Here is a 15,086-nt window from a genome sequence, read left to right on the forward strand (position 1 = left end):
CAGCATGAAACTTCCCGAGAAGAGAAATGAGCAGGAACATGAAAGAAGATCATAGCCATAGCATGGCAGGAGATGACAGGCTACAAGCAGTGTGCACTTTAGGGTTACTCTGTTGTGTAAAGGGATGAGTGAGTTTGAGAGAGGTGGGGAGAGCAATAGAAGCAGTGACAATGACCAAGAGGTATTGTACTCATGAACTGACACATTTGACCTGAAACCCCTGTGTACTACTTCTTAAAGATAATTAAAAAAGAAAAAAAGGATAATAAAATTTAAATGTCACATGACAAAAAAGAAAAATTATATCTGTATATCCACACAGATAGAAGATAAAAGCTAGACATCATAGATATCAAAGCATAATAATGATTATCCACAGCAGGTGGTCACTGTGAAAGGCCAAAAAGGGCTAAAGGTTTCATCCACCCTGTGTACATAACAGCATCCCAATAGAGCCTTGGGTCTAGAGAGCTTTCTGGGTTGCAAGCCACATGGAGGATAGCATGCCCAGAGATGGCATGGAAGCCCTAGGTCCCTTTCCCCATGCCTTGCCCACATGCCTCTTCTATCCAGTTTTTCCTGAGTTCTAACATTTTATGAGAAGCCAGAACCTCAGAGCAAATTCTTTCCCTGGGTCTGTGAGCTGCTCCAGCAAATTACTAGAAGAGGTTGTAGGAGCAGCCAACTCAAAACAGAAGTTGAGGGTAACCTGGGAACCTGCTTTTTTGCAACTGGGATGGTCTTGTGGAACTATGGTATAGTTGTCTGTGGGACCTGTGCTTAGCTGGTTAGTCTCAGGACTAGAGTGCAGAACCCTCGGATGGTACTAGAGAATACCACTGGTGGAGAGTGGGGAAAATCCATTTTTGTTCACTGGTATGGTCTATGTTAACAATAGAGGAGAAAACAGTTGTTGCTTTGTTTTTCTGACTAAACAGATATATGCAAAAATCATCTGCTCAAAAATAGATCAAATGAACACAATGAAGTGAAATGTAGACAACAAATTCTTACCAGAATTGACATACAAACTTAGACCTCCTGGCAGTCAATAAAAAGGAAGCCACATGGTCCTGACCCTGGCCTGTCCCACTCTGGGGGAGAAATTATCTGCCTGGTCCAACCACCAATGATGGTGGGTTCCCTTCCCATCATTCTCCTTTCCCATGGAGATGGGCTGCCCTAGGCACACAGGGGTCCCTTCTTCCTCTGACATCCTCTAGTCTGGGCCCCGAGTCTACAGAGGATTCTAATGATATAGAAAAGGAGCTTAGGAGGCCCCAAGATCTCTGCTACAGAGACAGCCAGAAGTCCCCAGCCTTACCTGGGTGGGAGTATGGTTGACTGTCTGGGTTGACTTCTCCCTCCCTCATCACCACTATCCAACTTACACCATGAACCACCACTCTTGGTCTGATGCCATACCTCTACTCTTCAAGAAGCAAGGCAGGCATTCGGGGACTCTCAAGACACTGATAGGCAAGTTTCCTGCTCATTCACCTATTATAGCACTTCAAAAACAATGTCAGCCTTTATTGTCATCATCCTTCCCTCCCACCTCACTGTCCCTTCTCAATAAAAAGGAATCGGAATTCTTATTTGAGTTTTAGGGAACCCAAGGCCCAGAGAAATGAAATGGTGGCAGTGACCACAAGCAGACAGCACCAGCTAGCTAGCCAGTTAGTTCTCTGGCTCTTGCACACCCTTCTGAAGACAGCCACTCTTGTGTCCTCCTCTGCCCAGAAATGAATGTTCAGGTCTTGCTCAGCTGGAGACACCTACCCTTTCTTCAGGTTCTTCACAAATGCGCTCTGGAGGGCAGCTTCCAGGAAGTAAGAGAGTTCATAGTCAACAGGGGGAGAGCCTTTCAGGTGCCTTGATGTGCTGTTGTTTGTGGTCTGGGAAGGAAACAGAGAGGAGTCATTGTCCTAGAGTTGGGAGCTGGAAGTGCCTGGATAGTGGGTAAATGGCCCCACCTCCACTCTGCAAACAGGCTATATAAAGTTGATAAAACTCAACCTTGCTCTCTGAGTATGTGCTGGTCCTAGGGCTGGAACTCAGAGCCTGAGCTTTTCTACTCAAAGCTTGTGTTGTACCACTTGAGCCACAGCTTCATTTTGGGCTTTTTAGTGGTTAATTGGAGGTAAGAATCTCATTGACTTTCTTTTTTTCTTTCTTTTTTTTTTTTTTGGTTGTGGGACTTGAACTCTGGGCCTGAGTATTGTCCTCTTCAGCTCAAGGCTACCGCCCTACTCTTGAGTCACAGAGCCACTTCCAGTTTTCTGGTGGTTAATTGGAGATGAGTGTCACACACTTTAGTGCCAGGGCTGGCTTTGAACTGTGATCCTCAGATCTCAGCCTCCTGAGTAGCTAGGATTACAGGCATGAGCCACTGTGTCCAGCTCTCTCATTGACTTTCTGACCAGGCTGACTTCAAATTGTGATCCTCAGAGATCTCAGCTTTCTCAGTAGTTAGGATCACAGACATGAGCCACTGATGTCTGACCTCAAATTCATTTTTAACTCAAAACCTGTCTCCCTATCCAAATGCTGAAAGCTCACAAGTCCATATGCCCACATGTATTCAGCATCTCAAGAAGTTTCAGTTCATTAGCTCGCTTCACCTTTAGAACAAATCCTTCAGGAACTGTCACCATTCCCATTTCATAGGCAGCCAGACATAAACCTATAATCCCCACACTTAAGAAGCAAGGGCAAGAGGATAACACATTCTGGGTCACCTTTGGCTGCATAGTGAGTACATGGTCAACTCCCCTTAAAAGCCCAGGGGAAGTTTCCCTCACTTTTTTTTTTTTTTGCCAGTCCTGGGCTTGAGCTCAGGGCCTAAGCACTGTCCTTGGACTTTCTCAAGGCTAGAGCTCTACCACTTGAGCCTCAGCACCACTTCTGGCTTTTTTCTATGTATGTGGTACCAAGGAATGGAACCTGGGTCTTCATGCATGCTAGGCAAGCATTTTAACCACTAGGCCAAACTCCCGGCCCTCCCTCACTTTTTATAAATGTTTCTTCGAGCCACATACAACATGCATGTAAAGCACTCCTAAAATATTGCTACTTAGCAGTGATCTGAATGGTCCTGTAGGTCAAGACAACCAATCTCCAAGTGGCCTCTACCAGAGAACAGGCCTTTGAGTCCTGTATTTAGTCATCTGTTCCTGACATCCAATCAAGCAGGGGACTCACAGGCAGGGGCTCTCCACAGCAGAGGGGATGGATTTATCCTCTGAGATACCTGTCCTCTTTTGGTAGTATCCAGAGGTAGTTTTGGTTGTCACAAATGGGGGCTGTGCCCTGCTGGCACCTTGTTGTAGAAGCCAGGGATGCTGCTAACTGCCTATGATACACAGGGAAGTTCCCATAGAAAACAACCCAGACTCAATGACTCAACTGTTGGTAGTACTGAGGTTGAGAGGCCCTGCTCTATGGGAAAAGTCTGGCTCCAAAGCAGGTACTAGGCTAATTCTGACATTTGTCACCTAGAGGAGACTCAGGGTTCTTGCAGACTCTGCACCTCTCAGATCACATCCCTCTCCTGCCAGGGCACCAATCATACTGCTCTGTGACAGCCCTCCATCTAGTACCTTTCATAAGTATCAGAGCCCATATCCATTCCTGCCAGGACCACTTTTTAACTATATGAACTAGGAAAGCTATGTAACTCCTCTCCAAGCTCAACTTTCCTCACCTGTAAAATGGGAACAGCAGTAGCACCTACTTCATGTACTTGGCATGGAAGGTTACATTACAGAATGTATAGGAAGTCCTCAGAGGCGTGCTGGACCCTCACGTAGGTTCTCCATACATGTAGGCAGGGTCTCTGCTGGACCAAGTCATCGGTCTTCCCTTCAGGAAACCAGAGCGCCTCATCAAGGGAGAGCTGGGGTACTTGACATACTACAGGAAGGTGGAACTGGGGACTGATAGCCCTGAGGACTTCTAGCTCACTCTTTGCCTGTTTCTCAAAGGCTTGGAAAATGGGCCTCAAAGACTTCTCTCTCCGGGGGGCCTGGCAAAGCATTCTGGGGGCACTTGAGAGCAGGGAAGGATGCCTCACTGCGAGAACCAACCAAGCTCCAGCCTTTCCACAGCAGAGAGGCAAAGAAATGATACAACCCCTCTAAACCTAATCCACTAAGCGGGGAGACACCTAGCTCCTCTTTCCTGGGGTTCCTGTGTGGCATTAGCAGCTCAACAGTGCAAACAAGGCTGTTATACTTGGTGCTACAAGTTCAGTTTGCCAGAGTTCCTGACCCCTCACCCATGACAAGGGCTATTTCTTTATTAAGACTGCCTTCTGGTAGCAGAGAGTCCCTTCTGACAGAATCAGTGTACTGCAATGAATTTTTCTTATCAATGAGGTAGTGTCTTAGGGAAACAGGGAGATGACTTACAAATATGCACAGGGGAATCTCTGGACATAGTGTGAGCTACAGATATCCCTGCTCAACACACAGCGGCTGTGCCACCCATGCTCACCTTCTCCAGTTCCTGAAGGAATACCTGAGCTACCCAGGAGGCCCTCTCGAAGCAGGCGACCACTTCCTCCTCCCGCTCAGTTAGGCGGTAGCGGGAGGCGATGGAGTTGGGCAGGCGTTCCAGGGAGAGGCCTGTGGGAGGAAGAGAGCACCTCAGACCTGCTCTGCTTGGGGCCCTGACTCCAGGCTCTAACAATGGGCCCAGGAGGCTGGGGCGACGGGAAGGGAGAGGGGAGTGTGCCCAACAAGACATTACATTCTGGAGCAGCAGGCAAGAGGCACAGGTCTGTGGAACAAAAGGAGAAGCTAATGCAATGGTGGTATTAGCAGCAGCTAGGAGCAAGCAATGGGTCCAGAGAAGGCACACAGGTCCTATGTGGGGACCCAGCCCCCAGAAGTCCCTCACGCCACTCCTGGTTATCATAAGGAAGCAGGTGCTTCTACACAGTACCGTAGCTAACCCAGTTCTTCCTCAACATCTGGAAGCTGTGTGGGAACAAAGGAGTCTTTCTAGGCTGCCACTATCTTTAGTCCTACCACCACAGTAGTGACTTGGGTTCCACAGTGTCCTGTGCGCTCTCTTCCTGCAGACAAACCGTGGCCTTTGTGTTCTACTTGCTCATAGCAGGCTCCTACTGTTTTAACCTCCCTGACACTCTCAGTCCACCTTCTGGTCACATCTATTTCCCTCTGACCACTCCTGCAGCCTCTGCTGGCCACAGGATCAGGGTGACTGGGAAAAGGTGAGCAACTGGCCTCATGTAGGCCAATAAGAACCAGTCTTGGAATTTGCTGCTCTTTTCACTGGGGTTGCTGAGCTGGAGCCAGAAGTCAGCCTAGAAATGCAAGAGAAGGTCCACCTTACAGTCATGTTTAGATAATGTGTATATATACACCTAAAAATGGTTAAAAGGCTAAAGTGATAAAACTTCATGTCATGTCCTGGGGCTTGAACTCAAAGCCTGGGCACTGTCCTTGGGCTTTCTCAAGGCTAGAGCCCTAACACTTGAGCCACAGCACCACTTCCAGCTATTTTCTATGTATGTGGTACCAAGGAATTGAACCTTGGTCTTTGTGCATCCTAGGCAAGCACTCTACCACTAGGCCAAACCCCCAGCCCTCATGTGAAGTTTTAAAACCCTAATTAAATTATTTTATTAATGAAAGTATAGCTCCCAAGGCCAAAAAGAAAAAAAGAAGTCAAGAAACAAAGACAGCACTGCCAAACTTAATTAAAAAAAAAAAAGAAGAGATCACAACATAGTAAAAATGAAATATGATGTGAAAGGACGGATTCCTAAAAACACTGTTTGCATACCTAAGGGCACCCTTTCTAAGGCTGTATCCAGTGTATAAGTGAACACACAGACTCATGCACGCATGCACACACATTGTTTTAGTTTTATAACAGTCCATTTAAATAATGTTTCTGTTGCTTGCAATGACCAAACCTGATTAGAGAATGATGCTTTTAGGCCTGTTGCTTGCCAGAAGCAAAACTTCATTTCTGACATCTTTATGCCTTTCATTGTACCTTACATGTAGTAGATGCTGAGGATAACAGTACAGAAATGGGTAAGAATGCAGGTCTTAAGCTAATTCCTACCCAATATCCAGCTGATGACTGAGCAGGCATCACTAACATCCATGTTTCTCCTCTCCTTCTCCCACTATCTCAATGCAGGCTGCCTCTTCTGACTGCAGTTAACCGCACTGACTTCCTTGCCTCTGGTTTCCCTCAACTTTAACCCATTCTTAACACTATAGGGGTTGCCTACTCTATTCTCTCCAGTGGTCCTTTTACTAGAAGGTAAGGCCCCCACCTGTCATCTACCATTATTTCCCAATCTACCTGCTATATCCACTCCAACTTGCAGTTCCAAGTCTTCGTTGAGAGCTGCCTTCCTAATGTGCTCAAGGTATTCCTCCATCCTGGAATGCATTGCCAATAGGTCCACCCCAAGTCACTCATCACCAAAGCCACATCCTCTATGAAGTCCTTCCTGACTGGGTCTGGAAGAGTCAACAGCTCCCTCCTCTGGTATCTAATCACACACACCTGTCTCACTAATTTTATACCTATTTATTAATACATTTCCTCAACCAGGTCGTGGGCTACTTCAAGGTATCAGCCTGATGGAATTCCTCTCTCTCCCACCTGGCCCACCTATACTGAAGGACAAAGTGTTCTGCAAATACAAGGAGATTTCAGCACATTCCATGGTCCTCCCAGGTTGGCTATGTCTGGGATATGGTTGAAGGGGGGGCTCCTTGGCAGTATAGAATATGAGGCTGTTGCTCAGCACCGTCCTGTCACCTAGATCACTGAGTGCCAACATATCTCCTGCTCATGACTTACAATCAGGAAAGGTCAAAGAGGAGAAGAGAAAGGAGGAAGAGGTAGGCCCCTGAAACTCTCCTCTGGGGCTGGCCTAGTCCCTCCTCTTCAGACATGTGGCCTGTTCAGAGGTCTGACATAGGAGACCAGCTACATACAGGTGAGACGACTCTGACTTTCAAATAACTTGGAGTCAATTGCTTTAACACCATAGACCCCGGAGAGAAGGACTGCATCTGGGTTCCCTTCCACCTCACCTGCAGGTCAGGCTGCTGATCCACCACATCTCCTACAGGCAGACCCTCGTAATGTGGTGGATTCAGGAAGGCTGGTCTGGGACCCTCCATCATTCCTATGCCTCCTATGTTCCTTCCACCCTCAGTACTGGTGCTTCCCACCAGGCTTCTCCAAGAATTCTAAGCTCATCCTTGTAGAAAGCACAAAGTAAAACTATTTCCTCTCGGCAGCCCAGGTGGTTATGCTTCCCTTCCTGCGACAGGTTAGCTGAATTTCCTGTAGGTTTTCTTTCTTTCAGTGCTGAGGATAGAATCTTACTCGTACATCTCCTATATGTGTGCCTTTTTCCTATGTTGTCTTCTACCCTGTGCATTTCTAACTGATCTCTCCAGTCCAGTGATAGCGTAGAGGCAAGTGTTTAGACAGAAAAAAACCATGGGTGGATGGATGAACACATAAATGGACAAACCCAGGCATGTTCATGGCAGACTCGAGGGGTAATCTCCTCTACATTTATAAAACAGTCTTTGGCAATTTGTATAAAAATTGGATTTTGAGGGCCGGGAATTTGGCCTAGTGGTAAGAGTGCTTGCCTAGCATGCACAAAGACCCAGGTTTGATTCCTCGGTACCACATACATAGAAAAAAGCTGGAAATGGTCCTGTGGCTCAAGTGGTAGGGCTCTAGCCTTGAGAAAGCCCAAGGACAGTGCTCAGGCCCTGAGTTCAGTTCCCATGACTGGAAAAAAAAAATCGGATTTTGAGGTAGAAATAGGAAGGTCATGATTTGAAGCCAGCCCAGGCCAAAAAAAAAAAAAGTCATTGAGATTCTATCTCAAAAATGCTGATGACTACACCTGTAATTCTGCTTCTCGGGAGGCTGATCCAGGAGGCTGAGATCTAGAGGATCCACCTGGGTAGAAAAGTCCTTGAGACTCCATATCCAATTAACTAGTAAAATACCAGATTGGAGGCAATGGTTCAAAGGACATGAGCACAAGCCATGAACGGTCAAGGCCAGCCTTTGTGGAAGTGTAACACTCCATTTGAAAATAATAAAAGTAAAATGGACTGTGGGCATGGCTCAAGTGACAAAGCACCTGCCTAGTAATAATCATGAGTTCAAGTACAAGTATAATAAAAGTAAAAAATAAATTATGTATCTGTGGGCAGGAAGAGGAGGAGGAAACTGGGGGAAAGTAAAGAAGTGACATTGTCCCAAAGATAAATGCATACATTACCTGGATTGTGAAGTAGTAACCTCTCTGTACAATATCTTAATAATAAAATTATATTTAACAATAGTAAAGTGAGACAATAAAACTCTGAAGAGATTATTTGAAAAAAGTGTATATATATTATACAACATGGATGGACTTCTCAGAAATTATATTTGCAATAAAAAATATCAAAAAGTACATATTACAAAGTAGTGCTATGGCTCAAGGAGTAGGGCAGTAGCCTTGAGATGAAGAGCTCAGGGACAATGACCAGGCCCAGAGTTCAAGTCCTATAACCAATAAAAGAAAGAAAAGGAAGTGGTGCTGTGTGGCTCAAGTGGCAAAGCACTAGCCTTGAGTTGAAGAGCTCAGGGACAGCGCCCGGGCCCAGAGTTCAAGCCCCACAATTAACAAAAAAGTAAAAACTAAAAAAAAAAAAAAGTTTCTTTGAAGTAGCACTGTGGCTCAAGTGGTAGAACAATAGCCTTGAGCTGAAATGCTCAGGAGCAGTACCTAGACCCAGAGTTCTAGCCCCAGGTTGACAGACAAAAAATTTAAAAAATTACATTTTAATTAAAAGGTAACCATGCATGGTAGTACATGTCTGTAAACCCATCACCTAGGAAGTGAAACTGGAAGCAGGGACCTCAAGTCTGGAACACATAGGGAGACCATATATTCTCCCCACCCCACCCCCAAATAGTAAAAAGTAGAACTACACTAGACAGCAGTAGCTTATGCTTACAATCCTAGCTCCTCAAGAGACTGAGATCTGAGGATCTTGGTTTAAAGTCAGCCTGGGCAGAAAAATCCATGAGACTCATCTCCAGCCACCAAAAAGTCAGAAGTGAAGCTGTGACTCTAGTGGTATAGCACTAGCCTTGAGCAAAAAGAAAGAGCTCAAGAACAGTGCCCAGGTCCTGAGTTCAAACCCTAGGACCAGCACCAAAAAAGATTGGGAGGATGAAGGTGAAAAATGGTCATAAAACCCCTTCTCAATTGAGATCTGGATACAGTGATGTGTACTTGCTATTCTAGCTAGAAAGATTTCCTAGGTGTGCACCCAGGCAGGAAGTTAAGACTCTATCTTAAAAATAACCAGAGCATAAAAGCACTGGTAAAGTACCTGCCTAGCAAGGACAAGAGTTGGTGTTAGTAGTTGAGACTAGATCCAGGTCCTCTGGCATCTGAAACCTTTGACCTTGGCCCAGACATCCAGTTATCCTCAGCCACCCACTAGAGGCCCCCAAATCTCAGGCTCTTCTCTCACATAGCTGAATTACAGATTCAGCTTGCTGTAAATGGGTCCGAGTGTGGATGCTGAATTCTCAAACCCACCTCCAAACCCTGTCTACCTGCCATTCCTCCTGACTCTGGCAGAGGAAAGGGCTGCCAGGACAAGATACAGCGGGGCCACAATGAGCACACCTGGCCTCTTCAAAAATTCCCCAGGGCAGTCAATTTTCCTTTCCAGCTGGAAGCCAGTCTCTCTTCCCTTGGGGACCACAGTGTATGGCCTGGGCGACAGTATAAGAATACACCCCCTGCCCCATAAGGCAGCCTATGCCTAAAGGGGTCTCAAAATCAAAAGCTCATTCCTGTCATACCAGTGGCAAAACAAAACAAAACTCAAGTATGTCACCACACCCTGACCTGAGAGTAGCTTGGTGTTCTTTCTTTCACTGAAAAAACAACAAAAAAAAACAACCTTCAAGCCATATAATGAATGATTGTTGTCCTTAATGTACTATGTTGTCTCTCATCTCCTTTGCTGTCCCTTGGTTATCTCATATTGGTATAGTATCTCACTTTGTTATCTGATATATTGAATTTATTTGTATTTGGATATTTGAAATTTGATAGGGAAGGGGGGAAAACCAAGACGGGTGGGGGGGTGGGGGGGGAGGGAAACGGGTACCAAAACATGTGAAAGGGTATCAATGTATGTGAATTAATGTACCTTCTATCTGGCAAATATCATGTAACCCTTTTACTAATTACAATAAAAAAAAAGATAGAAAAAAAGAAAAAAAACTAATACCAAAAAAAAAAAAAAACAACCTTCAAGTGCACCGAAGTCCCAAGTGAAAACAGAACATCTTGGCTGTTTGGTTGCACCGACTAGAGCACAGAAACCACCACCTCTACCACCACAAAACCTGGGAGGTTGAGAGGAGACCCTGCATGTGACAGTCCTCACAGCTGCTCCATGTAATTTATATTTTCCTTTTCACAACAGCTCCACAGTCTGGCTTTATGTGAACTGAGGTCACATTTCTCCACAGCCAGTGCTGGGCCTGTGACACAGGAACAGCAGGCAGCTAGACTGAAACACAGGGCGGAGCTGGTCTTCAAGGAGCCCACAGCCCATTGGTGGAGCCATGAGCCACAAATTTGGCACCAATGGCTATGGTCTAAAAGGTCTGTGTGGAATGTGTGGCTAGAAAAATGGGGGGGTCACTGTCCACAGCCTTAGTTCACTTGTCTAAAGCCAGAGAAACAGAGCAGACAGGCCTGAGGAGAGGGGAAGGAGACCATCTCCCACACAAAAGCACTCTGAAGCAGATGGATGGTGGCTTTCTGCTTCGCCAGCTTGTCACAGTTGGGGACTATCTTGTGGGAAAAAGAAGATAACTGGTCACCTTAGACCCACTGAGACTTGGTGCTGTCCCAGACCTCAGCTCATCCAGAAGACAATTCATGCCATGTGCACCCCCAGGGCCATTCCATTAGAGAGGAGAACAGGCTGTTCAACTAACTAGGGCCCCACCAAGACCCCTGAGCCTGATAGCTGGATTCTCAGCTTCTCACGCCTTCCCATACAACATTCCTCATTCACTCCTTTCATTATACCTCCTCCCATATCTCCCCTTCTCCCCCTGCTTCAAGAAGGCATGATTCCTCCCTATCTACACAGAAGCCATCTCAGCTCCCTGGGCTTTCTTCTCCAACTCAGTTGCTCACAGGTCACTCGGAGGCTCCACCTCTCAACTCACTGGAGAAGGCTCTACAACTGGCTAACCTCGGGCCTGTCTGTGCAAAAACCTCAAAGCTGGAGTCAGAGCAAGCTGGGTTCAGGTCCTGATCACGCCAGTCCTACTTATTTCAACCTGTGCTCCAGGGCTCTACCTTCCGTGCCTCTCACCTACTTCAGTAACAGCATGATCCTTTAAGGAGTTCTTTCTTCAACCCAAGCTGTAAGATTCCAATGGGGAAATCTCTTGATATCAATCTACATCCTAGCTTCTCTAGGGTAGGCAGGAATTCAAGACTGGCCAGATCTTCCCCACACACTCTCTCTCTGAAGGACTGAGTGCTGTCCTGCAAGGACCAGCAGCCATAGAGCTGATGAAAAAGATCTTTACACATGCCACACACACTGGATCTAGCTACGCCTGAAGCCATTCCTTCCCAAAGAAATTTCCATTTCCATGAGCCCATAAATGTTCAGGCCTTCCCCTTTCCTGTGATTTTTCCAGGTAGTTAATGTTGCCTTTCTGTTGTTACAACCTTCCACATAAACTGATCCCCAGAAGCACTGTGTCAGAGGGGACAAATCCTGAAATACAGGCTTTGCTGAGCTGAGGTCAGGGAGGAGCAGTGAGCATGGCAAAGTATGTATATCTCAGCTGATACACAATCACAACAGCTTGACTGAAATATAGCCTCTGTGATCTGGAGGTGAGATATGGAGCCATGGGGGCTGGCTTTAGGGCATGTAGTAGGACATCTCAGGATGGCAGCCTCTCGTGAGTATTTCCTAGAGCCACCGAAAAGTCAGCCCTGCAAGCTTCACTCCTGACAGCCCCTGCAAATGAGGTTCCGCCTCTTAACTGTGCACAACAATCCCTGATGGTTAAAAATCAGGTCAGATCACTGGAGCAGAAGTTTTCTGTCCCTGCTAAAGGCAGTGCCAGGACAGGCAGGGAGACTAGACTGAGCCTGGGAAAAGCTGACTATCTCCCCAAGCCCTAACAAGGACACTCTGCTATGGCTCTCACTGTATACCTAGGGAAATAAGATGCAGCTTGAGGATAAGGAGCATTCCCCCCCCCCCCCGCACACACACACCAACCCACCAACCAACCCCTGCCTATAGCTTCCCTTATAAACTGAAGACTAGGTGCTAAGAGGAGCCCCAAGACCTACTGTTAAGGACAGACTCCTCCGGGCCTGGATTTAGATGCAAGGACTCTGAGAAACTACTATTGGTTCTGATTCCTCATCCATGTATCCAAATGCCAATGACTAGCTATAAATAAAGCCAGCCAACAGCACATTTCCTAATCATCTCAAGTGTCTCATTCCCACTAAAAGAGAGCCTGCCCAGCAGTCCACAAGGAGACTCTTTATAAATGTCCACCTCAGATGGGCAAAAGGCCAAGAGCCAAGGCAGGGCTTCCTACGGACCAGCTGGTAGCAGCCTTGGGGGCTGAAAGAGCAGAGTCACACAAAAAATCCACTGTCTTGACCCAGCAGGCATAGCAATAAGCTATAGTGTGTTTCCCTGTCCTCCTTTTTCCAAACAGTAAACTTCACTGATGCTAAGACTTGTCCACTGATTCAAGAACTGGACAGGAACCAGTGGCATCAAGGAGCTCATACTATACCAATTCTGCTGATAGCTACTGCATGTTGCACTCTTCCTCAAGGGAGCACGCCTGGCTCCCTCCTTGCTGTTCTCCCCCTTCTGTTCCCTCCAGGGAAGAAACCTAGCTGTGCATCTTAGTGTCATCAATAGTGTCTGTTTACAAGACCTCAAGAAACAACACAAGAGGTCAAAATATCTTGAGAAAGGAACCCACTGACCTGACTGGAGAGACAGAACTGCACATACTATACCAGGAGAGCTTGGAGGAGAGAAAGAGGAAGGGAAGCTCCTGATGCACAGGGAGCCTGAGTTGTATCAGAAAATGCTGTAGCTCATCCATGTACAGAACAAAGAAAAAGGCTGATGAGCCAAGACAATGGCTCAAAGGAACAGAACTTCACAGATGATGAAAGGCACACAGATGTATGGTAGATAGTTAGAGCTCTAGAAGGGAGAGGTAAAGAAATTAATCAGGAGGCTAGGAGTTTGGCCAAGTAGAAGAGTGCTTGCCTAGCATGCATGAAGACCCAGGTTCAACTCCTCGGTACCACATACACAGACAAAATGCCAGAAGTGGTGCTGTGGATCAAGATCAATCTGCACAGTGGGGCACTGGTGGCTCACACCTGTAATCCTAGCTATTCGGGAGGCTGAGATCTGAAGGTAACTATTTGAAGCCAGAAAAGTCCATGAGACCTTTATCTCTAATTAACCATCAAAATGCCAGAAGTGGTCTTATGGCTTAAGTTGTAGAACACTAGCATTGAGCAAAAACCCAAAGGAAAGTGCCAGGCCCTGATTTCAAGCCCCAGGACTAGTACCAATTAAAAAAAGAAGAAAAGGAAAAGAAATAATCAGCACACCAAGACATGTGAAAGGGTATCAATGTACCTGAATTAATGCACCTTCTATCTGGCAAATATCATGTAACCCTTTTACTAATTACAATTAAAAAATGCAAAAAAAAAAAAAGAAATAATCAGCACAGGAAACTGAAACACACTTTGTGAAGGGGGAGGGGAAGACAAGGGAAGGGAAGTAGGCAAATGGAAAGAGAAAGGCTGAATGAATACAATCACTTTATATTTAATGTACGTATACAAAAATGGAACCACATAACTTAAACGTGTAAGTGTGTTTGGGAAAGATGGGAGAATGATGAAATGGGTGCTACTGATTAAGAGGCACTGTACTTGTAAACTGATTTGTTGAACTGAAATCCCCTTTGTTAACTACATAAGATAATAATAATAGTAATAGTAATAATAAATGATCAGCCATTTTCAAGGGACTTAAAAGCTCAGCGAAGGACAAGGACAGAGCTAACAGTCAAGAGTGCTTGAAACCAAATGCACAGGGCTCTTCCAAGGGCTTCACAAAAGTGGGTACAAGGGCAGACAGACCTTCCTAGAAGGCCTTTAAAACCAAGTAATCTATACTATTTTCAATACAGAGTAAATGGAAGATGCTCCTTTCCCCCAAACATACCAGGATGGGAGTGTTCTATACCGAATATGTATCTGTACCTGTACCTGAACAGTCTAGGGAACTGAAGTAAGTGTACACCAGACCTGTCAAGGGCGCCTCCCAGATATTATTATTCTGGGAAGCCAGGGGCCTCCTGCTGCCACCATCCTCATTTTCTCACACGAAACCTGATATATGGTCACCCATTATATGGGGAGACCCACCAGACACCCAAACCCACCCTGACAGCCTTGTGCATTGTCTCAAGCACACACAGGGTCAGGTAATCCTTGGCATGACAAGCAGCAGGTGTGGTCATTGCAACAGGATAGGGAGGACAGGCATAGGGGAGGCAGGCAAAGGGCTACATGCAGTCACAAGGGACACTGAAGGGAAGGGAGCTAGCATAGCCCACAACCAAACAACCCAAGCTGGCAATGGCAGCTCCTTACCTCCCTGGCAGGACCTCTGACCACCAGGACTGTGTTCCCCCAAGAAGCTGGAAGCATGCTGGAGAGAGTAGAGAGCAGGAGACAGGGAGCAATATATACTGAGCCAGGATGACAGGAGAAGGGACTGAAAAGACACCCAAGGGAGGGTGTTTGGTCCCAAGAGACCCAAAGGAACACAAATGTCAAAGGAAGATCATCCCCAAGATTAGCCTGTACCTAAGGCCCAGAGAGGGTGGGGGGTGAGTGAGCAAAGGGAGAATGGACCCACAGAATGGTCCCTCCCAGT

At 46.3% G+C, this 15,086-nt stretch overlaps 1 protein-coding gene across 3 annotated transcripts in view; it reads right to left on the bottom strand.

Moving 5' to 3' along the window:
• Window positions 1–15,086, bottom strand: part of Ttc7a (tetratricopeptide repeat domain 7A) — a 115,869-nt gene that overhangs the window by 82,098 nt on the left and 18,685 nt on the right. For all 3 annotated transcript variants that reach the window (XM_090336992.1, XM_090336993.1, XM_090336994.1), the window contains exons 4-5: window positions 4,498–4,628; window positions 1,783–1,898 (exon numbers count right to left, since the gene is read on the bottom strand). In XM_090336992.1, the coding sequence (XP_090193118.1) occupies window positions 1,783–1,898; window positions 4,498–4,628 (247 nt within the window). The remainder of the gene's footprint in view (window positions 1–1,782; window positions 1,899–4,497; window positions 4,629–15,086) is intronic.

This window comes from Megascapheus bottae, chromosome 7 (assembly GCF_031878675.1).
Source record: "Megascapheus bottae isolate mThoBot1 chromosome 7, mThoBot2.hap1, whole genome shotgun sequence".
NCBI classification, from domain to species: domain Eukaryota; kingdom Metazoa; phylum Chordata; class Mammalia; order Rodentia; family Geomyidae; genus Megascapheus; species Megascapheus bottae.